The 26,454-nt window shown below is 50.8% G+C and overlaps 1 protein-coding gene and 1 long non-coding RNA gene across 4 annotated transcripts in view; one reads left to right on the forward strand and one right to left on the reverse strand.

The window, feature by feature from the left end:
• Sdk2 (sidekick cell adhesion molecule 2) overlaps positions 1–26,454 on the reverse strand; it is a 276,864-nt gene that overhangs the window by 46,665 nt on the left and 203,745 nt on the right. For both annotated transcript variants that reach the window (NM_001413325.2, XM_087573277.1), the window contains 14 exon segments: positions 1,031–1,232; positions 2,521–2,715; positions 3,296–3,394; positions 4,771–4,960; positions 5,632–5,747; positions 7,026–7,263; positions 10,643–10,793; positions 10,876–10,985; positions 11,494–11,615; positions 14,330–14,521; positions 14,965–15,063; positions 15,218–15,413; positions 23,270–23,385; positions 23,866–24,047. In NM_001413325.2, the coding sequence (NP_001400254.1) occupies positions 1,031–1,232; positions 2,521–2,715; positions 3,296–3,394; positions 4,771–4,960; positions 5,632–5,747; positions 7,026–7,263; positions 10,643–10,793; positions 10,876–10,985; positions 11,494–11,615; positions 14,330–14,521; positions 14,965–15,063; positions 15,218–15,413; positions 23,270–23,385; positions 23,866–24,047 (2,208 nt within the window).
• Positions 1–26,454, forward strand: part of LOC102547853 (uncharacterized) — a 90,080-nt gene that overhangs the window by 20,778 nt on the left and 42,848 nt on the right. The gene's annotated exons all lie outside the window — the stretch shown is intronic.

Below are 26,454 nucleotides of genomic sequence, written 5' to 3' on the forward strand. Positions count from 1 at the left end.
TCCTCTAGGTCCGTTTCCTGGGCACCATGGGCCTCCACCACATGCTCGACTGGCCCAGAGCAACAGACCCAGTTGGCCTCAGGCTGAAACCACTACGGTTGTTTGCCCAGACGAATCCTAACCCCTAGAAGCTGACACGTTGTCCCTCGATACCCACGCCAACTCCTCTACGGTGGGGTCTCATGTCTCACTGCTTGAGGAGGGGATCCTGGGAAGAAGGAGGGGCTTGAGTGCTGACACATGACATGGGAAGAAACCTGGAGGCTTGGGAAGGGGTCAGGTTGTGACGGTCCCTGAGATGCTGAGTGGCCACGACCCATCCCTGCTTAGCTTACATATCACTGCAATGGCTAGTCGTACATCTCATGCTTACCCATGCTCTCTCTGGTGACCACGGAAACATCCACACTCTCCTCTCTACACAATCGTATGTATGGTGCCCTGCAAACTGCCAGTCTTTTCCTGAAGTTAGGGGAGTTTTGGTGTGTGTGTGAGAGTGTGTGTGTGTGTGTGTGTGTGTGTGTGTGTGTGTGTGTGTGTGTAGGTTCCCCAGAGATAAGGAAAAAAAGGAAAAAATCGTCTCTACGAGCCTCATTTTCTTCCCACCAAAAAGTCTTCTTGATTTACAGGGCTGGGGAAGGGGGTGGGGGAGGGAAGGCTTGTTCAAGTTCCAGGTCACATCGATTGGAATATAAAAAAAAGTACAATCACCGGGGATTAGATTGAGGCCAGAGTTTTGGAGAGGAGCTTCGTACTCCTATTAAAGATGGGAGGAGGACGCGGGATGTTGGGAGAATCGCTAATGAAGATTGGCAAGGGCTTCGCTAAGGGGGCCTGGCCGGACTCCACAGATAATTAAGAGGCAACCCTAATGGGCTTCCCAGGGACCGGGGGAGAGCAGGAAGGGGTGAGTGGGGCGAGCTGAGGAAGACAGGCGACCAGCTGAAGGTGCTCTCAGAAGCCCCCCTCCCTCCTGCAAGGATCACTCGGACCAAAGGGAACAGAGACGTGGGTGCAGACCCCACCTTACCTGTCCACAGTGAAGGCGGAGGCGTTGTGGCTCACTGAGGCGGAGTGCAGCGCCCACCTGCCGCTGGGCAGTTCGCGAGTCTGGATGGTGTAGTAGCGGACTGGGGAGAGCCCGTCGCTGCCTGGCTCCCAGGACAGCAGCACGCTGCGTGCTTTCACATCTTCCTGCTGTACCACCGGCTTGCTAGGGGGCTGCGGGCGGTCTGGGAGGCGGGGCAGGGAGTAGGTGAGACTGCAGCCAAGGCAGGGTGATGGTGGAGGGGCTGCCCTTTTTCAAGGGCAGTTCGAAGGTGTTCTGAACTTGGGACAGACACCCCATCCCTATCTAACTCCCACGTTCGTGGGCCTTGCATGGTTTCTGACAGCCGCTAACACACGAGTGAGACCTGCCCTCAGCGTCCGAGGCCCTAGGTGCCTGGAGAGTCGTGCCGGTCACGGCGCCTCGGGAGAGGGACTTGTTGACACGTTTGCTTTTGCTTATGATGGAGATGCATTGTGTCGGACTGCGTGGGAGTGGGCCATGCTTTCTTCTGTGGGAGTTCATTTCCGTCATCCCTCTGCTCCACTTCCCTCCTTCGTTAGGACTTCCCTACCCCAGACGATAGGCTGCCAAACCTCAGTGTTCTTGGCCTTGGACTTGATGCTTCTTTGTGGAAGGGTTGCTTAGTGACTGCAGGATGCTTTACTGAGCATCCCCATCCCCCCACGTCTGCCCCCCAGCACCTGTTCATCTTCCTCCTGCTAGGGCAACCCAGATATCTATCTATATTCCCTAAGAACAAAGAAGCCCTTGGAGGAAATCCACTGTCTTACTGTCGTGTGTATTGGCACCCCCTCCCCAGTTGGGGACATTTTCTAGCAGATCACTTTTCAACCCAATGATGGGCTCAGGCTGACATCTAAGGAACCCACTCTCTATGTGCCTGCTCGGGGCAGCTCAGATTGCAGGCTCTAGCCCAGATCTAGCCCAGGGTAAGGGGTAAGGCTAGGGATGTGAAGGGGACTAGGGCGTGGATCACCAACCATCTCCTTAGTATTATTTGTTTCTTATTTTGACAGGCTCTCTCATACCCTAGACTGCCCTCAAACTTGCTATGTAGCTGAGGCTGACCTCGAACTCCCGATCTTCCTGCTGGGACCTCCCAAGTGCTAGGGTGACAGGCGTGCATCACCACACTTGGTTTACGCCGTTCAGGGACTTGACCCATGGCTTCATGACTCTTTCAGTTAGGCTGTGCCTCAGACCCCACCTGTCCTTTAGGAACCTGAACAGAGTAGGATCCTGGGGAATCCCAGTCCAGCTCTGTGACACGGCATGATCCCTCACTGACCTCGACGCCAAGACTGGAGTCCATTCTCTTTTCTAGACTTAAGCAATGCTGTTCCCCACTGCTTCTCCCCGTCGCCCACTAGGAGGGGTGCTAAGTCCCCGTGTGGGCTCCAGAAGCCCTCTTCAGCTCCCCAGGCCTCCCCAGCCCCATAGGCAGTCACCTCTCTTCTCTGTAGTCACCACCAAGGCCTCAGCAGCCTCTCCCCAGCCTTTTCGGGTTTGGGCTGTGATACGGAATAGATAGACAGACTCCGGCTTGAGGCCCGTGGCCATGTACTGGCGGGCACTGGGTGCCAGGACCTCCACTGTGGCGGTGTTGGCTGTAGTGGCGTTGAGCCGGTGTGTGATCTGGTAGGCTGTGGGGAGAAAGGCAGAGGGCAATGGCGGATCCTGCAGCCCCAATGTCCCGTGACAGGACCTATGTCTGTGGCCGCAGTAACATTGCAGTCAGGCCTCCCTGGCTCTTGTTTGGCGTGGGACGCTCTCCTGGTCGCTCTTACACCTTTAGCTATGGTTGAGGAGTGTGGACGAGAGAGGCCAGGTCACCTGCCAGCAAGCGGTGGCTCTGAAGCAATAGCCTGGTGCTTTTTAGTCTAAAGGACTTGATATCCACCATCATTTTGTCTTCTGAGCGGTGCCATTCCTCCAGGGCTAGCCCAAGATGGGCTAGACCAAACTATCCTTGGTGTCATGAGTTTATTTAATTACCTATTTAAAAAATATTTATTTCAATTTTATTCATCTTGCCTCTACCTCTCAAGTGCTGGGGCTGCAAGTGTGAGCGCTATGACTGACATGTCAGATCTTATTTTTCAGGGGCTGTGGACTTTCAGGGCTTCCCAGGCCTGTCCCATCTCTGCCTTTCTTTTTTTTTAAACCCATCACACTACCTCCTCTTCCCTTCCTAGGAAGGGCACAGGAATGGCGCAGACTTACCCAGAATGATGCCGTTGGGGGTTGCGGGGGGCTGCCAGATGAGCCGCACAGATGTGGTTCTCACCTCTGGAAACAGGATGCCCATGGGGGGGCCCGGGACTGGAGGAGACAGAAGGAAGAAGGTGAGGCCGCTGTTCTGTCTGTGGCCCTGTCCAGGCCAGGCTGAGCATCGAGGGGGAATTGATGGGTCAGTTCAGTGACTTTGTGTGTAGTATACCTCTTAGCGAATAATTACAGAACGGTCTATCCTCAAAATCAGGGTCAGTTTACAGGACCTAGAAGGCGAGATGGGGTATGTGCACCCCTCAAACAGGCCCTAGTTATTTGTCAAGGGCCCGAGACTCCGACTTCCTTGCCCTTCATGAGTCTGTGCGTGGGCTCTCAGAATAGGCAGACATGTGTTCTTGGCTTTTAAGTCTGTGCTGGAATGATCCCAGGGGCCTCAGCCAGGGCTTCACCCAGGACCTTCCAGTCCCCAGCCTGGTCTGTGCTTTGGCCACCTCCTGAGCGGCTGTGACAAGTTGGAAAGTGCTCACCCTGACTCTGAAGGAATCCTCTCTCCACACCTGGCTTTGCAATCCTGGCGTTTAGAAGCTCAGGGAAGGCTCAAGGGGACCCCCACACTCTGAGTGGGCTTGGTCCCCGGATCCATCTTCTATGCTCCCTGGGGATGGCCCAGGGAAGCTATTTGGGGGTGGTGGCTGCAGCCTGACAGGTGTGGATGAGAGGAAGGAGTGAGGGATCGAGTGGCAGCGGGGAGTGGGCGCTCTTCCTGTGACACTTCATTCCAGCCCAGAATGTCAAGGAGATGAGATGCGTAAACTTGAACTTGGCCTTCTAGGTCATTACGTGGGTATATTTGTCAAGGCGGGAGGATAGAACATATTTAATTTAACAGTTCATTAGCTTGATTTACAGTTAGAATATACAGACGGGCGATACTGGGGCTCGTTTCTGCATTTGTCTGGGCCTTGCGAGTGTTTGTGGTGGGCAGACCACTTTGCTGTGTGTGGGAGAATGGAGGGTAGAGACCCCTCTGTCTGTCAGTTTGAGACTGGGGGTGGGGTGGGGAGGGATTCTGCAGTGAATGGAGCCCTTCTGGTGTCACTGTTTTACAAACAGGACCAAGAGGCATATGCCCAGACATTAGACATTAGAGTCTCCTCATATGCCCAAAGCAGACCTGCCCCAGGTTCAGGACACGTCCCCCAAATCTCCCAAACCCAATGCCAAATCTTTGTACTGTCTACTTGTCCTGGGGAGAGACCATGAGGTGGCATCAGACATCCGACTGTCCTTACCTGGCCCTTTCCCCCACTCTCCCTTATTGGCTATGAATAGTGTCCTCTTGCAGTGAATTGGTGTAGCCTCTGGTGACCCCATTTTCCAGAGGAGGATCCTGAGACTGGGGATCACTGTGGGGTGGGGCAGGATGAGGGGGTGGACCCTCTGGGCTTAGAGGGGTGTAGGCTTACCATCATCTAGCGTCCGCTCCAGGATGGGAGGGTGGCTGGGGCTGCCGTCGCCGATGCGTGTGAAGGCCAGAACCTGGACCTCGTAGAGCACGTACTTGCCCAGGCCTGTGAGCTGGGCGCTGCGGGACGAGTTCCCTTCTACCAGCCAGAACCGGGCCTGGGAGTCCGAGTCCTTCTCCTTGTACCTCACCTGTCATTGCCAACACAGAGGAGGGCCTCTGTCAGGAAGTCTTTTCCAGGGAGGTGTGGGGGGTGGGGCAGGAACACGGGGACCCCCTGGAGGGGTTGGCCCTAAAGGGAGACTCAGCTGTGCATAGCTAGAAGTCCCCGTAGGCCCACAAGGGAAAGTGACTTGCTTAAGGCTTCAGAGTGATAGTGGCAGAAATGGGACATTATCCTATGATCCTTACCTTTCAAGGTAAGACTGGGCCACATGGCCACATAGCCACATGACCACATGGTCACATGGCCACACAGTCACATGACCGCATAGCCACATGGTCACATAGTCACATGACCAAACGGCCACATGGCCCAGAACAGTTTGGAAAGGAATTCTAGAAGATAATAGAAACCAGACTGTATCCCTTAGGGCTGAGGATAAAGCTTGAGGTCCCCAGATCAGCCTCCTGGAAGAGCGGAGCAGTCTGATAGACCCTGTCAGTCACGCAGTTACTGGATGTCTCCCTATCCCTAGGGGAGGTCTTTCTGGTTGCTGTGGTGACTGGTGGATGAGAAACTAGGCAGATACCCTGTGCCTCTGTGAGGCAGAGAGTGATTCGGAGGAAGGAAGACAGATACCTTGGGTGGAGGGCCTAGAGAAGATGGTGCAACCCACCCCCTTTTGATCCCAACAGCTACCTTGTAGCCCAGCACGAGGCCATTTCGATCTGCTTCCGGGATCTCGCTCCATCGAACCAGCATGCTACTAGAGGTGGTGGCCAGAGCTGACACGTTGGTGGGGCCAGAGGATGGGACTATGGGAGACAGGAGTGACAAGGAAGAATAAGGACCCAGAGACAGCCCCACAGTGGTGGGAAATACAGCAAGGATGTGGGGACCAATCAAAGAGCCAGCTTCACGATGCCAGCTCTGTGGGAGAAAAGACAGCACATGCAGACCACAGCTGCAAGCGATCCTATGATGGTTTGGGGGATGTTACAGACAATGTTTCTGGGGTCAGCTATTTCTCCTTCTTTCTTTTTTGGGGGTGTTAGGTGGGAGGTGGGGGTCTCATGTACCCCAGGCCAGCTTCAAATTCACTATGTTGCCTGGAATGACCTTGAACTTCTGACCCTCTATCTCCCGAGTGCTGGGATTAGAGGTTTCAATCACCATGTCTAGTTTATGCTGGGGAAGCAATCTAGGATGTGCTAGGTAAGCACTCTACTAACTGAATTATATCCTCAGCCTGGCCCCTCATTTCTGTCTGTTCAGAATAACCATTATTATTATTATTGTTATTGTTATTATTATTATTATTATTATTATTATTATTATTATTATTAGGTGTACCCATGGTGGGTGTGTAGACTGTATGTGCACGCCCCAGTGTGTACATGGAGCTCAGAGGACACAGATGAGCTGATCCTCCTTTCATTTTTATATGTGTTCTGGGGATCAAAGTCAGGTCACCAGGCTTGTACGACAGGTGTCTTTACTGGCTGAGCCATGGCGCTGCCTACCCTCACTGATTTTGAGAAAGTGTATCGTTACATAGCTTGGCTGGCCTTGAGCTCGGGAATTCAGCCTACCCTGGTTCTGGAATAATTTTGGATGACCTTGCATTCCAGCCCACATATTGTAAGAAGGCAAAGCTGGGGCATCTGGGAGGGTAGAAGAGACACCTGCTACTTTGAAAGTATCACAACGAACCACATGTTGACGAAAGAGGGCTGCCTGTGGACCGGGGCTCATATTTCAGGTTTAAAACCCCTTCTTAGGCTCCTAGGAGAGATAGGTTTTGTTTCTAGAATGTTCTGAGATCCCTCTGTTGGGTGTTGGGGTTGAAGCTGGGTGTGGGGCAGTGAGCTGGGATAGGCTTGGACAGTTAGCAGTCCTGTTTAGCTATCCCACAAACTTCCCAAGAGCGGGGACTGTCACTGGGGGACCTAGAGGTCTGGCAGGGTGCTCTGCCATGGGGTGAGCACTGAGGCTAGCTTCTTGAGTTGTCTGCACAAATGGCCGTAGCATGGTCTGCTCTGTAGCACAGTCTGCTCTTGGATGGCCTCAGAGGAAGAGGAGCAGTGTGGTACCTGACTCCCGGGTCCTGCCCACCACCGCCTGGCTCCAGGGCCCGCTCCCGATGGCGTTGAAGGCCTGGACCTGGACACGGTACTCTGTCCACTCCTCCAGGTCCTCAATCGTGTATTCTCGCTCCACTCGGTCTTGTACCGTGTGGCTCAGTGTCTTGCCGTGGCCGTCAGACCGGCTGTACTTGATCTTGTAGCCCACTGACTCAGGGTTGCCGTTGTATTCCATTTCTGGGAGGGGCTGGGATAAAGCAGGGGCAGAGAGATGAGGGATTAGGATGGAGACCACTCTATATTTCCTTTTTCTCACTCACCAGTTGAGCAGACAGTGCCCAAAAGAGGCGCTATCCCAAGTGGGGCTTGAACTGGTAACATTGTTTCCATGACTCCCTGTCTGTTTCTCCACCCTGGACTCCCAGGAGAAGTAACATTTTTGTTCCTCATTCACGTGGCTGACTCATAACCTTGCCTGGAGGCTGGTCCTTTCCAGCAGGCTGAAAACCTGTCTGCACCGCTTGCTGATGAGCAGAGAGAGCCCTTAGGCTCTTGTGTCTTTCAGTTTAAGCGAGTAGCGAAGAGCTGAAGTTGAGGTCACTTCCCTTACTCTGGCTGTCAACACACATGTTAACTGCCTCTAACACCTGGTCTCTACTCATGCTGCCCTTGGGAGGAAGGAACCTGGAGTTAACCCGTCCTTATATAGTCTCCTTATAGGCACGTCACTGTCAGGAAGTCCTGCAAATTCAGCAAATCTCAGGCTCTCCCACTGAATTTCATCTTTGTCTTACTGGTTAGAGTCTCACCGATAAGAAAAGACATTCTTTTCCTGGTTTGTAGCACTCAGCGGGACGAGTCCTGCTTAGTGGTTTAAGGTTGGATGACTCTGGCAAGGTTGGTAGGTGGTGGGGTGGACCTTTGGCCTGAAGCAGACACCAGCTGAGAATCTGGCTTCCACTCCTTCTCAGAAGCTGGCATGTTTGCACTTTCTCCCCTCCATTCTGCCTCCCCAGGGCTCCAAGAACCCATAATCCATAGTGTACCATTTTAAAACCCACTTTGTCCAATTCTCCCTCACTCACTCAGCCTTCTCTCGCCTCCACGTTCCTCTACAGACACTTACCGACATGAGCTAGAGATCATCAAGACAGAAATAGATGGGCCCAAGAGGCTGAGATGGGCCTGGCAAACCACTCTCCTACTGGTTAAGGAGAGGTAACTGGCCACACATCATTATGAGACAGGGGGCTGCATGGCACAGCTGTTGACTTCCCATCCCCCACAGCATCCCAGTAATATACTCTCTAACTTTCATGTTTGGAAACATTTAGAGACAATTAAGAGGTGTGTGTATGTGTGTGTGTGTGTGTGTGTGTGTGTGTGTGTGTGTGTGTGTGTGTGTAGAGCTGAAGTTGAGGTCACAGGAGGCTATATGTCCCACTTATACATTCACAGTGCCCTGGGCCACTGGGCTAGCCCCAAAGTGTTGCTCGGGGTCTGCTTCCTGGAAGAGGAGCCATAATTAATATTATGTAGTGTCTGTTGGGGGCTCATGGTATCAAGTCTCAGCCACCAGCTCCTTCTTGTCACGAGTGGTGTGGGAGGGTTTGCACTAGTTCATATAACCAATGAGTGCTCTCTTGGAGGCAAGGGGCGTGTGGTGAGAGAGGCCACGGGGCACCACCAGGCTGACCCTTTCTTTGCCAGGGTTCTGGGCCTCCCAAAGAGCACTGGATACCAGCTGCTACTTCTGTTCCTGTCAGAATTACTCTTATTGCTACACAAGTCTTAGAAACTGCCCGGGACTCCTGCTGGGGTATCCTATCTCAGGGTGGCCCGAGAGACACAGTGTTTCAGTTCCTGAGAGATACAATGTTTCAGTTCCTGAGAGACACAATATTTTGGTTCCTGGCTGAGAGACCACAATGTATTCAGTGGCCAGTGCTGCGTATTTTGGGGCTCTGTCTCTTGCTGCTAACTTGGGGAATGTGGGAGGGTATGGCGGTCCTGGGGAGGTTATATGACCTCACTTTCTTCCTGTGCAAATTGGGGGCGAGCCTCATTCTGCTGTTGTGGGTTAATGAGAATATTTTAAAGATAGACTCTGAATAAATCACCCAGAATAGCCCTCGGTAGGACACAGAGGTCACAGCACGTCAGCAAGTTACTTCCTGTAGGTCAACTGTGATCGTGACTCTCAAAGGAACTACAGCTCTGAGCTGTGGGACTGGCCCCTTCCCAGCTTTCACCTCAGCAGCAGGTGGACCTAAACACTAGTTCCACCTTGTGGCTGCTTGTGTGGCCATGGGCAAGTTCCTAATCTCTCTGCGCTTTCCTGTTCTTAGCTGTAAATCAGGACGGGGGTGTGTCCTCAGGGTTCTTGGAAGGGTTGATTGGGTAGGAAGTTTAGGATGTTTGCCACTTGGCAATGCTTTTAGTAAGCAGCATTTTATACCCCACCCTCTGTGTGTGTGTGTGTGTGTGTGTGTGTGTGTGTGTGTGTGTGTGTGTAGTGTGCCCGCTCTCGTGTGTGCACACATGTGTGCAGAGGCCCCTTTGCTTTTTAATTTTATTCTTTTGTTATTTTGACACAAGGTCTTTTTTTTTTCTTTTCTTTTTTTCGGAGCTGGGGACAGAACCCAGGGCCTTGCGCTCGCTAGGCAACTGCTCTACCACTGAGCTAAATCCCCAACCCCAACACAAGGTCTTATTAGGTATCAGGGGCTGGCCTTGAACTCAAAAGAGATCTGCGCCTTTAACCTGAGACTGGGGTTAAAGGTGTTTGCCACCACATTTAATATTTCTTGAGACAGGGTCTCACACTGGACAGCTAGGTGAGGCTGGCTGGCCATCAAGCCCCCGAGGATCCTCCTATTGAGGTAAGGTGTAGTACTTCCTCCCAGCTCTGTGCTCACAGAGATTCTGAGTCTGAGTCTGAGTCATTAGACTCAGACTCAAAATATATTTACAAATACCTTGGCCATATAGCTAGGTTCTTCTCTGATTAGATCATAACTTAAAATAACTCATTTACTCTAATTTGCATTTTGCCACATGGCTGGTTACCTGTGTTCAGGTACCAAGCATCTGTCTTGTCACATCTTCCTGGGCGAATCTACCATGTCTGGCTCTACCCCAGAATCCTTTCTGCCTACCGGATGTCCTACCTCCTATTTCCTGCCTAAGCTGTAGGCCATCAAATTTATTATTGGCAGGTGTCAAATGCATACAGACAGAAGACATTCTCTTGACATCCTCCTGTCTCTGTCTCCCCAGCACTGAGATCACAAGCATGTGCTAACATGGCTGGCTTTTTAAGGTCGGTGCTGGGGATCGAACTCAGGTCCTCGTGTTTGTGTAACAAATACTTTACATCTCCCCAACCCATACAATGTATCTTTTAGCTCTTTAATCTCCTTTGATCACAATTAACCATTGGGTACCTTACAGGTTAGTAAGGAAGAAATGATGATGATGATGATAATAATAAAAGTAAACACCAAACCAAACAGCTGCATTCCCAAGTCTAAGTCAAAGGTGAAGACCTTTGAGGTCAACATATTGATACAGGGAGGGGACAGTCTTATAAATGTCCTATCCCACTGCCCCTGAGAGAGCCTTACCATCCACCGGAGCCACAAGCTGGTCTCACTGGCTGTACGCAGGGTCACGTTGGCTGGGGCCATGTCTGGGGGTGCCTGGAGGGTCTGGATCTTTCTAGAAGGTTGACTGGGTGGGCTGGTGCCGACAATGTTCACTTGGCGCATGCGGAAGCTGGGGCGGGATGGAGGAGATGAGTAAGGGATGGAGGGCGTGGCCGGCTCCCCTCCCCCGCCCCCTCCCACCTGTGCCTTACCTGTAGTAGGTGAAGGGGTTGAGGTCCGGCACCTCCATGGAGCGTGCGTCAGGCTCATTGCTGAGTTGGTAGATGAGCAACCACTCCTCTCCCTCCCCGATCATGCCCACCTGGAGAACAGAACTAAGATCTGTCCAACTTGCCTCGGTCAAGTGGAATGCTCTCGGCCCTAGCACCAAGTAGGCGCCAACCCCGCCCAGGGAGCATCTTGGTCTAAAAGCCATCACTGATGTCAGGGTGGCTCTGATTCCTCCTGCATTAGGACCTCACAGCAGGCTGGGTAGAAACCCAGTCTTCCTCATGCTGTGACCCTTTAATACAGTTCCTCATGTTGTGGTGACCCACACCCCAAGCCATAAAATAATTTTGTTGCTGCTTCATATACACTATATATACACTGTATTTTTGCTATTAGTATATATATATATATATATATATATATATATATATGTAATTTTGTTACTCTGTGAATCATAATATCTGATGTGCAGGATATCTGATATGGGACCCCATGGGGGTCGTGACCCACGGGCTGAAAACCTCTGCCTTACAGGATGTTCGCAGGGCCGCCTGAGGCTGTCTGAGGTGCTGCCTTGAGTCCCCTCTAGCAGGTTTTACCTGAGCCTCCACTACCCAGCGGGAGATGGATGTCTTCCCATCATAGCCAGGCCTGAACTGCAAGGTCACGGATCGTGGGCCAATGTTGGAAATGCCCAGGTTGGTGGGTGCCCCTGGAAGCTCTGAGAAAGGAGGGGAGGGTGGAAAACGTAAGAAAGTGGCTCCCCGAGGAACAGGACTCTGTGGCAGGGAGGGGGCTGAGCAGCTTGCTGTTCTCGGGGACATCCCAGGAGAAGCACAGCCAAGCCCTACTGACAATGACACTGATTCTCTGTCACACGGGCACCACATTCATACTGGGAGGCTAGGACAGATCTGAAGGTGGAGATTCCCTGGAGCTGTGCGTGTGGAGGGCTTCCCCTGGAAGTTCTGGCAATGAGCGAAATACCCATAAAACCGCACAAATCAAGGTAGGCTCTGTGCAAATATACGGATCAGAACTGTCCTCCGCCTACCTGACCCTGCAGCCCTCCATAGCCAGTGATGGCTGGGGATCTTACAATGGTTGGGGTGGGGGCAGACAGGAGGCCACTCCTCTTTTTCAACCAGGAAGTCAGGAGTTCTTGGGGCTCAGGATGAACTGAAAGAATGCAGATTCTGTAGTGTTTGGAGCTAGCCTTGGCTACATAAGTCCAGGCCAGTGTAAGAGTATATAGTGAGACCCTATACCAACCCAACCGATCCGCAGAACAGATAAGTAAACCATGCAAAGATCAGTTTGAATCTAACCATTATGGACTGCATCTTTGAGCAACTGAGATAGTTAAATTGATGAGGCTTAGGGTCCTCCAGGAGGCAAGCCTCTGTGAGGGAGTTTTTAGGTTAGGTTGGGGTGGGAAGATCTACCTTAACTACAGGAGGCACTGGCTGAGAGCTGGACTGAGTGAAACGGAGAGATGGAGCTGACTGCCAGTCTCTCTCTGTCTCTGTCTCTCTGTTTCTCTCTCTGTCTCTGTCTCTCTATCTCTCTGTCTCTGTATGTCTCTGTCTTTGTTTATCTCTCACTGTCTCTGTCTCTCTATCTCTACCTGCCTCTGTATGTCTCTGTCTCTTTCTATCTCTGTCTCTCTCTCTGCTTCCAGATGCAATGTGGCCAGCTATGAGCTCTCTTTGAAGTGACTTTCACACCATGACTGTTGTACCCTTCATCTGTGAGTCAGAGCGACCCCTTCCTTCTTTAAGTTGCTTTGTCAGGCATTTTTGTCTCAGTATCAAGGGAAGCTACGGATATAGCATCTACCTCCTCCCTTTTTACGTCTTGGTATAATGGCGATGGTTACGACCACACATAGCAGGGACCGGCGGTGAGGAGGCATAGAAAGCCTGCAGCTTTAGGTCTGGGAGTCCCAGGTAGGTATCTGCCAGCATTACCGATGCGTATTATGAGTGGGGGTCGAAGGAGCTGAGGTGTCTCAACCACCTTGGTGGGTTGGTCCAGGCAGTCTGGCTGGCACAGCCTTTCTGATCTGGAGAGGACCACATGGTGATCTGGTTCAATTCTGTATGTGTACAGGTAGGGAAACTGAGGCCAGAGGTGAGGCCCGACTTGCTTAGTGTTTGTGTTTGGGACTGAGATTATTACCATCTTATTTTGACCACCCCACAAGCAGTCTGTCCGTGGGCTGCAGTCCAGTGTGGACAGTAAGAATTCTTTTATTGAATTCTCCTGGCGGGGAGTTTACTAAGGGATGAAGAGTGTAGGGTGGAGTCCTTGTGTTTTTACTGTGTTCAGGGCTGTGAAGAGGGATGATGAACCTTAGAGTTCTCAGGACCCAGGACCTGAGGTTATGGGATTCAAGTCTGTTCAGGGAAGGACCTTGGGCCCAAGAGATAAGCAAAGGGGAGAACCCAGTGGAAGAAAATCAACATTACCCCACAATAGAATCCCTCCAAGGGTAGGTATTGTGATTCACATTATTAATACCAACAGTGGGAAGTCTGAGGCAGGAGTATTGCAAAGTTTGATGCCAGCATGGGTTTAATGGCGAGACTTGTCCCTAAAATACACTGGAACCTTGGTGCAATGTCTCATGCTTGTAATCTTGGTTACTCAGGAGGTGATATAATGGGACTTCTGTGAGTTCAGGGGTAGCCTAGGCCATAGAATGACACTCTGAATTAAAAACAAACAAACAAACAAACAAAAAACAACTAACTTCTAGCCAATTAACCACCTACCCACCCACATACCAACCAACCACTCACAAACAAATCAACCAACTAACCATACCAAATAGCCAACCAAATAGCCACAAACTACCCACTATCTAACCAACCCACCAACCAATCAACCAACCACCAATCTACTAACCAACCAAATAGACACCAACAACCCACCCGCCAACCAATCAACCTCCGACAAACCAACTAACCAACTAACCAACTAACCACCAACAAACCAACCAACCAGCCACCAACCCACAAAAAAACCCAACTAACCATCAATCACCAACTAACCAACTAATCAACCAACCAACCAGCCAACAAACCAACAAACCAAACCAATCAACCAACCAACAAACCATCCACCAACCAACTAACCATCCACCAACCAATCAACCATCAATAAACCAACTAACCAACCAACCAGCTCCCAAACCACCAAACAACCAACCAGTTACCAACCACCAACTAACTAATTAACTTATTGACCACCAACCAACCAATCAATCAACTGATCAACCAATCAATCACTAACCAACCAATCAACCACTAACCAACCAATTAACCACTAACCAACCAATTAACTAATCAACAGACTAGGCAGACAGAGCCTTCTCAAAAATGAGTGCTATTTAGAAGAGCGGAGGCAGGTGTCCTAATGGGAGGCACCCACCTGGAGGCACACCAGATGAAATGGTAGAGGCTGACACCTGGCCCTGGCCCTTGGAGGTCATAGCGGCCACCTCGATAGTATAGGTAGTAAGTGCTGTGAGGCCTGTGACTCGGTACTCCAGGGTTACGTTGGGCAGGTAGTGGGTCACACGGGTATTGGTTCTGTTGTACTCTTCCCAGGAGATCCGGTACCCTGGCAACAGTCCACAGTGGTAGCGTGAGTTGGGTTGAAACTGTGCATGGACCTTGACCCTTATTCCAATTCTTACCCCTTCCCTAGCTTGGTGGTTTGGTCCCTCCTTCCCTCTGCCCCCAGGAGCAGAGGGGGCAAAGAAGTTAGGAGCTGCTGGTGTCGTGCCTAGGGCCCAGGTACGGGGTCAGCGGGATGTCTCTTGTGGGCAGGGATTTCCAGCAGACAGAGTAATGCATTGTCTGCTTAAAACCCTTAAAACCCTGAGGCCCAGCAGAACTGGAGGTGGAGGCCTAGATGTGCTATAGACTGAAAGGGAAAAGCTAAGAGCTGAGAGTGTGGCTTAGCTGGGGAGGTCAGGATGGGAGCTGGCAAGGGATAGATTAGCTGGTAAGCCCAGTCCCCTACTGTCCCGCCCTTGGGCTCAGGAGCGTCGTCACGCCTACCTGTCAGGATACCATTCTTCTCTCCAGGCTCCTGCCAGCTGACCTTCAGTGAGGTGTCCAGGATGTCATTGAAGCTCAGGTGTCCCACGGGCCCAGGCACTGTTCCCCAAAGGGTCCCCCGCCCACCAGAGCCCATTAGAGTCAGAGCACAGCCACCCTATGCAGGATGGCCGCTGTTCTCCAGGATGCCCGGTGACTTCCCAAGGGTCTGGGTTGGTGGGTGGGAGTGGAGCTGGGGGTAAGGGCACCTTACCGTCCTCATGGGTGCGCACCAGCTGAGGGCTGCTTCGAGGCCCGTCTCCCGGTGTGGTGAAGCATAGCACCGATGTGAAGTACTCTGTGAATTTTTTCAGGCCAGACACGAAGCCCACGTGGATGCTGTCTTGAAAGTTGGGCCTGGCGGTCACCATGGTAACCTCCTCCTCTTGGGTTGGCTCCCAGGCAATCAGCTGAGGGGAAACCAGAAGGATGTTTTAGGAGAAACAAAGCTCCCTACAACAGGTTAGGCCAGTGGACGCTGGTCCAGTGGTGCCTCAGCCCGGGAATTAGAGAGGAAAGCCAGATAACGGAGGCTGCTGTATTTCGCTTGGTCACTTCCATGTACACTCTGATACTCTGGGTGCCTTGAGCCTCTAACTCTAGGCGAGACAGAGTACGGGGTGCTTCCCACAGGGCCCTGTCATCCCATTCTCCCAGATACCTTCCAAGGGAGGTGTTTTACCAGAACCATTATCACGATCTGAGGTCTGGGCACAGAACCCAAGACAGGCCCTTTAGTTCAAAAATTGCTTCCAAGTGACTACCACAGCGTACCAAAGCTGGGCTCTTCTAAGTCTGTAGCCCTGGGTGACCGCAGTTCTCATATCTGTGAAGCCACTGCTTTAGTGCATAGACAAGGAAACTGAGGGTCAGGAAGGCCAAGTCACTTGTACTATTTCACACAGCTAGGAGAGGCCGAGATTTGGAATTGCTACCTCTGGCTTTCTTACTGGCTAGTTTCCCCGTGGGTTCTCGGAGGCTGACTGCCATTGTCCTGTGTCTGTACCAGGTCAATTAGCCAATCTTCAATCTTACCCAGAGGGGGGCGACGGCAAGAGACCCCACCTGCACCGCACCCTTTCTCTCCCACCTTCCTTTGTACTTTCTCTCCCTCCTTTGATAGCTTGCCTGCCTGATTTCTCCTCCTCATCCTGAGGCGGCCCCTCCTCCTCTCCTGCCCTCTCACCCCCTGCTCTTGGTTTCTGGGCCCTTCATCTGTCTCCAACAATGGCAGCTGGTCCCAGAGATTTCCTCATTTATTTGAAGTTGATTAAATAGCAATTAATGGTGAAAAGCTACACTTGAAGAGTTTTAATAAGCACGGGTATTTATAGATATAAAACAATACCACGCCAATGTCTCTTGATTAACTCACACCCGTAACAATGCTTAATCTTTTCCTTTTCAGGGCCGGATGTTTATAAAGGATGTTTTGAAATTTAATTGGTATTGTGAAAAGATAGCCTATAGCAAGTTAATTAGACACTAATTAGACCCTAAAAATACTAATCAGAAACACTAAGTGGCATTTAATAAGTATGTTAAATATCCTCTTTATTTTAGCTATCTTGTTTCGTAGCAATTAAATTGCCCAACTTCCTTGGAGTGGATGAAGAAATGAGTTTAATGTTTTAATTTAATTTAATTAATGTAAATTTGAATTAATTATGCTGTTGGAATTAATTGTGTGGCGTGTTCCCCCAGCAAGTGTAAAATTTGGGTAAATATTATTTTATTGGTCTTAAGCTAATTACAATCACTACCATTTTAAATAAAATAAAGGAAAAAAAAGAGTTCCTTTACAGATGTCTTAAAATAGTGTCACTGGGTCTTACCCATAAAAAAATGGCCTCTGGGACATGCACCAGGCAAGAAAAGTGTGATTCTGAGGACCAACCATATTGGCTTCTCCCTCCAGCCTCACACCTGAGACCAAAAACGGCCGCAGGGCCACAGCATCCCAAGACGGATATGAACAACAACATCCTCCGGGGTGTGAGACTGTAGGGTCACCAAGTTCCTTAGATTTCTCAGTGTTATGGTTTGGATATAAAGTAACCCAAAGGCTCACACGTTGTTGAAGGTTCTGTTTCTGGCTGGTGGGTCCAATCATGGACAGGTGATTTATTAATAAACGCCCTCATATCATCAATTAAATCCATTGATGAATTTACATCTCACCCAGAGGTGGGAGATGGAAAGAGACCCCCACCTCTTCCTTCTTCCCTCCCTCCCTTCCTTCCTTCTTTCCTCTTCCTTCCTTCTTTCCTCCTTCCTTCCTTCCTTCCTTCTGTCTCTCCTTTTCTCCCTCCTTCCTTCTTTGCAGTGTATACAATGCGTGTGTGTATATATGTGAGTGTGGGCTTGAGTGTGCTACTGTGCAGGCATGGTGTTCAGAGGACACCCTTGGGTGTCTCCTCTTGCCTTCCCCTCTGCTTGCGACAGTCACTCTTGTTGTTCACTGTTTGCATATGGCTGGCCCTGCCAGCTCCTGGTGGTTCCCTTTGCTCTGCCTCCCTTGTCCTGGTAGCTATGCTGAGATTAGGGATGTGAGTGGTGACTGTGTCCAGCTTGTCACATGGGTTGACCTTGCACGGCAAGTGAACCATCTCCCCAGATCAAGACTGAATTTTCCTAAAATTTGTTTTGTTGATTTGACTTTGAAACCGTGTAAATACTGTACATAATTAGAGGGTGAAATTAAATTAAGAAAAAAAATCAATCCCTAAAAGTCAAAAACAACACGAGGTCAGTGAACCTAATAGGGTATCGAGCTGTAGAAAAATCACAGCAAGGGAAACTATTCCAAAGGCATCGTAGCAGAGCCGTGTGAGGTGCGACTCTTGGGGGTTATGTCCCAACACCATAGAAGATGCTGATGACAGTGTAAGCTACTGGCCGATAGCTTACACTCCCGCTATGGTCCTGAAGCTGTTGTGAGTCTGTGGGATGAGACAGTTGGTCCCAAGGAGGCTGTGCAAGAACGACATTTTTACTGAGGTCAAAAGAGATGCAAACAAGAGACCGGTGGGCTAATGAGAAAAGTTGCAATCTTGCTGTTGAATGGGAATTATAGCACACATTAAAAAGAAAATGTGTGACCTTGAACAAATGTGTGACCTTGAAAAAGAAAGGCTGACTTTGAACGTCTGGCATTCCTACCGCCTCCACCACCTGAGTGCCAGGATTGCAGGTGCTGTCACGCCTGACTTGTGTGCCACTGTGAGATGGGAGACGGGGCTTCCTGCCTGCTAGGCATACACGGTCATACGGCCAGCCCCATCCCTGTGCATTTTATTTAAGAGACTCTTCTTCTTCCTGTCAACTAAGGGTCTGGAAACAATACTATCTTTGGAGCAAGAAACATTCCTAGAAGCCGCATCATGGTTCTCTACTGTGGCTATCCGAGGGATCTGGAGTTCCTTGGGAAAACGTCTGACCCGGGTACAATGAAGAGATTTTGTGCGATTCTGATGGGATTTGAACCCAGGGACTCACATGTGCCCAGCAGTCACCATAATGCTAAATTATATCCCAGCTCTCTCTTCATTTTATTTTGAGATGGGGCCTAGTCCTTGTCCTAGGTTTTTTGTTTGTTTTGTTTTGTCTTTTTTTGGTCACTTGATATAAGCTGGGTCATCTGGGAAGAAGAAACCTCAATTGAGACAATGTCAGATTGTGTGTGTGTGTGTGTGTGTGTGTGTGTGTGTGTGTGTGTGTGTGTGTGTGTGTGTGTGGCGTTACTGCAGCTCACCCCTGGGTAGCTGTTCCTAGCTGTATAAGAAAGCAGGCTGAGAAAGCCACAGAGAGCAAGCCAGCAAGCCGCATCCTTCAGGGCCTCTGCTTCTAAGTTCCAGCCCTTGCTTTCCTCAATGATGGTTAGGATCAGAATTTGTAAGCCAGATAAAGCCTTTCCTCCCACTGTTGCTTTTGGTCATGGTCTTGATCACAGCAGCAGAAAGCAAACTGGGTCAGCAGCCTTGAACCCACGCGGTGGCTCAGGCAGTCCTGCTGGACCTTGTGGGTTTTCTGCCTTACCCTCCTGCATGGCTGGGGTTCCAGGCCTGCACTGCCAACTCGGGCAGACTTTGTATGTAAGTTTTATATGCATTTAGATAGCCTGAAGTGTCTTGTCATCCCAGCCAGCCAGGCAGCCCTCAGAGACTCCTGGGGCCATGCTGAGAAAGACTCGGGGCCAACTTGAAGGGATCAGTGATCATTCGGCAATAAGGATAATAACCGCAGTGGGACGGGGCGCAGCGGATGTACTTAGGGATCCTTAAGTACATAACGGCATTGCTAAGAGCAAAATGGAGCCCAAGACACCTTCTACAAACCAAACCTAACTGTTACCCTAGAAGATGCTAGAAGTCACTTTTAATGCTAAGAGCTGAGAAGCTGTGGAAAATAATGGAGTTTTAAATTTTCCCTAATGAACCCAGAGTTCAGATAGAAAACAAAGAGAAACATCATCTTCCTTCCTGTCTCTTGACTTTCCTCCCTCCCTCCCTCCCTCCCTCCCTCCCTGTCTCCCTCCCTCCCTCCCCCCTCTCCCTTTTTCTCCCTCCCCCTTCCCTTTCCCTCCCCCTCCCTCCCTCCCTCCCTCTCTCCCTCCCTCCCTCTCTTCCTCCCCCCTCTCCCTTTTTCTCCCTCCCCCCTCCCTCTCACTCCCCCTCCCCCTCCCTCCCTTCTTCCCTCCCTCCCCCTCTCCCTTTTTCTCCCTTTTTCTCCCTCCCCTTCCCCCTCCTTCCCCTCCCTCCCCTCCCTCCCTCTTCCCCCTACCTTCCCATCCCTCCCCTCCCTCCCCCTTCCTCCATCTCTCCCCCCCCTCTCTCTCACCTCATTTCTTCCTTCCCGAAGGCATTTTAGCTAATCAAGAATAAAATTTCCACCCTCATTTTGTAACTCCTATTAAAAACCACAACCCCTACAAAGGGCTGTTCACGGCCACCAGGTTCACAATTAAAGACAGGATCAAACTTCACACCTTCTGATGTCAACACACAGCATCACAGAGGGACCCCCCTACCCCCAACCTCCCTGCAGAAAAGGTAATCAAACAAACTTGAATCCAGTCCGCCACTGGCTCTACATTCCAATTTACTGCAGATACCGTACTCAGAGGAACGAGTTAAATGACCCCGTAGGGAGGCAATCAGCAAAATTCAGGCCTGTGGAAAATTCACGGGATGAATGACTAAGTTCCTTCACTAACTAAATCATGGGTGGGGGAGAGAAAGAGAGAGGGGGGAGAAGAAGGGAGGGAGGGAGGGAAGGAGAGAGGGAGAGAGAAGAGGGGGGAGACTCTAAGATCAATGGAGACTTTAAACTCAAACCCTTAACCCATGGCCTTCATCTCCATCTAGGAACACATAAATCAGCCAGTAGCAGGGACTGGTTGGGAGGCAATCAAGGAAATTCAAAGGCTGGCAGGATGTGTAATGATGGAGTGGCTGACAATTTTTAGGTATGGTTGTTTTTAATAGAGAGAGCCTGTCAAGAATCTTTCTCTACAAGAACGTTTATAGACAGTGGGATGAACTGACTGGCGTTCACTTCAGCAAGTTCCCCAGAACGGGCTAAGGGCTGGGAGGAGCTCAGAGGTGCAGGGACACAGCTGGACTGCAGCTTGGTTGCACTGAAGCTGGAGATGGGCATTAGGTGGACATTTGAGTGTCCCCCCCCAACTCCTGTAGATGCCCAAGTATTCTAATGATTTAAGGATGCTCTATGATTATATGGGTAGATGGGACACCATCGCATCCCCCTATTCCGAAGGCTGAAGAAGCAAAGAGAAAAGACTCCAACTTCCATTCGTTTGTACTTCAAGACAAAACCGGAAACAAGCTGTAGTCTCATTTTACAACTAAGCACGGGGATGAGAATGCAGCTCGCTTGGTGGGGTATTCACCTAGCACACGTGAGGCCCTGGGTTCAGTCCCCAGAACTGCGGACTAGGTGTGGTGGTACATGTGATAAACCTAGGACTTGGAAAGTGGAGGCAGGAGAATCAGAAGTTCGAAGTCAACTTGCAAGACTTTGAATGAGCGGAGTATGTGGCTGTTTGTCTGGTAGTGGGTAAGTCCCCATAAGTGTGATACGCTGGGCATGCCAAGAGGTGCATGCTGACAGGAGCCTGATATAGCTGTCTCCTGAGAGGCTCTGCCAAAGCATGACAAATACAGAGGCAGATGCTCAAAGTCAACCACTGGACTGAGAACGGGGTCCCCAATGGAGGAGTTGGAGAAAGGACTGAGGTGGCTGAGGGGGTTTGCAACCCTATAAGAAGAACAAAAATATCAACCAACCAGACCCCCCCAGAGCTCCCAGGGACTAAACCACCAACCAAAGAGTACACATGGAGTGATCCATGGCTCCAGCTGCATATGTAGCAGAGAATGGCCTTGTTGGGCATCAGTGGGTGGAGAGGCCCTTGGTCCTGTGAAGGCTCGATGCCCTAGTGTAGGGAAATGCCAAGGCGGGGAGGCAGGCATGGGTGGGTTTGTGGGGAGACACCCTCATGGAGGCGGGGGTTGGGGGATGGCATAGGGGGTTTCCGGAGGGGAAACCGGGAAGGAAGAATAATATCTGAAATGTAGATAAGGAAAATATCCAATAAAAATGAAAAAGAAAGTGTGATACTCTATTCCTGCTCCATGAGCTCTTATGCCCAGAATAATCAGGCAGCTGATGGTCACTGTCCCATTGCACAGTTCCTGAGTACAGGCGAAAGGAAGAGGTTAGGGTTAAGTAGGGTTGGGGGCATCCACAGTATCTTCTTGTTCTGGGTCACCACAGGCTATTGCCCTAGTTGTCCTGGTCACTTGGTGGCCTTTCAGCCCTCGGGGGCCTTTTTGTCTTAGAAGCTCGTAGCTCATCCCTCCCGCAGGTAGAATAAAACTTGTGCTTAGACTCGGCAGCTAGAAGCTAATTGTTCCCAGCTCGGCCTCTGTGTTCTGCCGCCATGCAGACCTCTCTCCCTCCCCCGGGTCCCAATTAGCAGCCCCTTTTCAGGCCAGTCAGCAACCACAAGCTGGGGCTGCAGCCCCTATCCTGGGGAAGACTCTTTCTGGCCCATGCTCTCTGCCTTCCTGGGATTGAAAGTGTTGTGACCCAGTGGCTCCAGCTCTGGTCCCTAGGTTGTTTCTAACTCAAGTGCAAGATTCTTTTTGCCAGATAATCTCACTCCTTTCCTCTCCGGCCTCCCAAGCTCCAGCCTCCCAAGCTCGCCGCAGCCCTAATGGTGCAGACGCTTGTCCTATAGATGGTTGTGGCTGTGGTATATGCATGGCCTCAGTGCAGAGGACTTAGGGGTGATAGGGCAGCCTCTCCTCTCCTTCCCCCTCCCCTGAGGGCAAGAAGCTTCCAAACATGGCATTTACCTATATGCTATGTGGTGTGTCCTCCTCAATTCTCTCAGAGGAGAGCAGGCCTCCTTGAGGGAGGAGAAAGGGACCCCCCAAGCCTGGGATGCAGGACGGGAAGACTGAGAAGTCCTGATGCCCAGCAGTTAACCTGGCCGGAAAACCACCTAGCAATGGTATGGCGACAACTCAGACGCTTCTATAGGTTGCTGGCTAGACCGTGTCTGTACTGAATTCATGTGTCAAGAGTTTTAAGCTGGGCTCCCAGAGTGCGGCTGTGTTTGGGACTTGGGCCCTTAAAGGGCTGCTTAAAGAAAGCTAAGCGATGTCATCGGGGACAGGCCCTTACCCAGTGTGACTGGCACTTTTGCCAGAAGAGGGGATGATGCCACCAATACTCATGAACATATAAGGAGGGGGAGTGACACCCACACCCTAATCTAAGACACCAGTTAGCAAGGAGCAAGCTGGGGTTTTTAGTTCAACTCTGCCCCAGTCCCAAGGCTTTATCTTTACTGGGGTCAAGTGCAGCCCATGGAGACCTACCTGGCAGGTGGCATGTGACAGTCGTACCACAGTGGTAAGGAGTGGGTGACTGAGGCCTTGTTCTAGCGGAGCACAGCAATGTCCAGGAGTCCAGGCCTTGTTTGTGGCTGCAGTTATGAAGGACAGCCTCTTTCTGGTGGCAGAGAGTTCGCCTAGAACTCTCTATGTAACCTTGAATGATCCGGGGCCAGAGGGAAGGCATCCCTGCTTTTAGCTGTGACCTCTGCCTGCTGGAGTCTAGTTTCAGAAGCCCACGGTGACTTTACTGCTCTTTCCTGGAGCCCTCGATCCCCGCCCCCGACACCCGGAGCCATTTCTCCTGTCTCCCTTCCAGGGAGGGAAGAGACCTCACCTACCTTGTAGCCCTGGTTGATGCCGTTGATGAACTGGGGGCTGGGGGCGTTCCAGGTGAAGCGGATGGCCGTAGAATTTGTGGCCTCTGCGTGCACGTTGCCAGGGGGCACCGTGGGAACTGGAGGAGATCAAGAGATTGGTTGTAGCGGAGGGGTCCCCCCCTCCACACCTGTCCATCTTGTCCGATGTGGTAAATGACACAGGCAGACTGTAGACAATGCTTTGGCAAACCCAAGGGCCCCCTTCCTCTCCCGCTCTCTGGATTAATTCGAGTTCATTAAACTTGTCCGATTCACCTCCCAAGCTGTCTTGTTACTCAGTTAATGTTGAAAATGCCACAGAAGGTCCCTATGCCTCTTCCCTCATGACTCCTAACCACTCTCTTCTCTTCCCCTCAGCCATCTGCCACACGGGAGCCAGGTGTAAGGTGGTGATGTCACCGAAGCACCAGAACAAAGGTCCAGGTGAAGCCAGCCACGTGGGTTGAGGGTGCTCATAGCTAGACACGTGGGTTACCCAGTAGGCACGCGGCCCAACAGACCCAGGGACCTAGAGGGAGGGACACGCCTGGTCTTCCATGGCCCCTGTCTCCACCCACCTCCCTGCAGTGTCCACTCGGTGACTTTGCTGCTGTAGACTCCCAGCCCGGCGCTGTTGTAGGCAGCCACCTCGATCTCATAATTGGTCCAAATGATGAGGTCCTCCAGCAGCAGGTTGTTGACGTCGGCGTCTGTGATGTTCTTAAACTGGTACCCAACAGGGAGTCCCGCCAGGCAATATCTGAAGGAAGAGGTGAAAGTGGGTTGAGTCAACCTACAGATGTGAGCTCGGCAAACTGCCCAGAGTGGCAATGTCTGCTAAAACTTTGTACGCTTCTGGGAACACTCCATGGCTCCGTTGATTTGCCCATCTGGGCTGCCTAATGGGGTCACCCCCAGAGCTCATGCCGTTGGCCATGTGACAATGGGTTTTATGCAAACGAGGGATGGATCTGACTCTGTTGTAGTTTTAACTGTCTTGAGTCATGACAGTTGACTCCTAGCTACTTTGCTGACAGGTCTAGGGAGCATAGACCAGGATGCCCAGTCTGAAACTATGTAGCTGAGGATAACCTTGAACTCCTAATTCCCCTTCTTCCATTTCCCAAGCGCTGAGACTGCAGAGCTGCACCACCATGGCCAATCTATATGAGGCTAGGGATCAAACTCATACTTCATGCATGCTAGGCAAACATTCTAATCGACTGAGCCACAAACATCCCTAGCCCCCTGGACCATTCTTTCTGGTGAGTTTGGGAGACATGGGTGAGACTGCCAACCACAGAGGTTGAGAGTGACGGGCAGGTGTCACAGGTGTCAGCTTTTGGAGATCATGGGCCAGGAGTGCACTCCCTAAGTTGAGCTGATTTCCTTTCTTTCCTCGATACACCGGCTCCTTTGCTGAAGGGGACTGAGAACCCCGGAGGCTACTGACCTTTCCATTTCTACCTCCCACTGCAAACCAATCATGACAAAGGAAGGGACACAAGCAGGCACCTGAGGGGTGCTTTGCATGGATAGTAGACTGACAGTCCTAGGAAGAAGCACAATGCTTCCCCAGTTTGGGGTCTAACGGTTGCAAAAATCAGAGCCGCCAAAGTGTTTCTACACATTCCCAAAGCCCCTAGAGCTGACCTTAGCATGAATCAGCACGACCCAGAGGCTAGTTAAAACACAGACTGCTAGATTATCCATCCACTTGGGAGGAGGTCTTGGGAAGAGACTTTACAATCAGGATCGAGCATTCAGTTAGCACTGACCCTGTTGGTTTGGGGACCACCCTCTGAGAACTTTTAGGATAGGTCCCCAAACCACAGAAAAATCAAATGATCATGGGGTAGCCAGAACCATGGGCTCTTCCAACTGTGGGGTGAGGAAGCACCCAGGGATCTTGGTGTGCAAAGAAAAGGCACAAGCTTGAAAAGGCATTTTTTTTTTTCAGCCAGCCAAACTCAGAATACAGATGGGCGTTTCCACTAACTACAAATCCCAAGATAATTAAAACATTATTAAAACATTATGTGCACGAGTGTTTTGCATGCATATATGTCTGTGTACCACGTGACGTACTATGCTCTTGGGGCCTAGGGAGGCCAAGAATGGATATTGGATCCCTTGGAACTGGAGCTACAGATGGTAGGAGCTGCCACTGAGGCTTCTGGGAACTGAACCTGGGTCCTTTGGATGAACAACGGCAAGCACAAACATGCTTAACCATTGAACTATCTCTTCGGCCTCCGAAAAGTATTTAAAACTTTTTAAAAAATTTTTATCTGTGTGGTGGATGTGTCCCATGTGACGGTACACGTGTAGAGGTCAGGGGGAAATCTGTAGGACCTGGTTTTCCCCTCTCCCATGTGGGTTCTGGGAATCGAACTCATCCTTGCCCTCTGATCTGTTTGAATTTAGGAGTATTTTAGTTTGGTCAGCTCCCTCCTGTGCTTTCTTTGGGGTGAGTGAAACAGTTCTCAGTCAAAGGCAAAGCTTAAAGGCCCAAAGAACCGGCCTCTGTTTTCAGCAAGAACCAGAAGAGTAACTTTCTCCTTTCAGCCAGTTCTTGCCCCCAGGTTTCTCCACTTGTGCTCCATTGAGCTGGCACCGAGCCTTTGGATATCGTGAAGTGACACTGTCACTTGCAAAGTTCTCGTTAGAATTGCACAACTGAATTGAAGAAAGAAATTGCAGAAAACCAAAACCAAAACACACATACACACAAAAACCCCCAAAACAAACCCTTTGAATGTTTTAAGTAAGTTTTCAGGTGTGTGTATGTGTGTGTGTGTGTGTGTGTGTGTGTGTGTGTGTGTGTGTGTTGAGACCTATTCATCACTAGCTTTGCCACACTTGATCCGTGGGCTGGACACACCTTCATTTAGACAGAAGTCAGGCCTGCCGCAGAACACTCTGAGTTGTGCTGAGGTGGGCTGTTGGCATAGTCACCTCTTGTTTCCTGTCTGCTCCTGCATCAGCCCCGCCCTGTGTCAGCCTTGGCTTCTGTGTAGCCTTCGGGGTTAAGCAGTGTCCTTGCTTGGCCGGCCCCGCTAGTTTCCAAGGCTATGGTGTAGTCTGTTCTTTGGCGATTTTACCATAAGCCCTTGTTGTCACAGTGTGGGCATTTCTTATCGCCTGGTCTTTATGTTGGCAAGGGG

Source organism: Rattus norvegicus, chromosome 10, assembly GCF_021556685.1.
Source record: "Rattus norvegicus strain SHRSP/BbbUtx chromosome 10, alternate assembly SHRSP_T2T, whole genome shotgun sequence".
In the NCBI taxonomy this organism is placed as follows: Eukaryota; Metazoa; Chordata; class Mammalia; order Rodentia; family Muridae; genus Rattus; species Rattus norvegicus.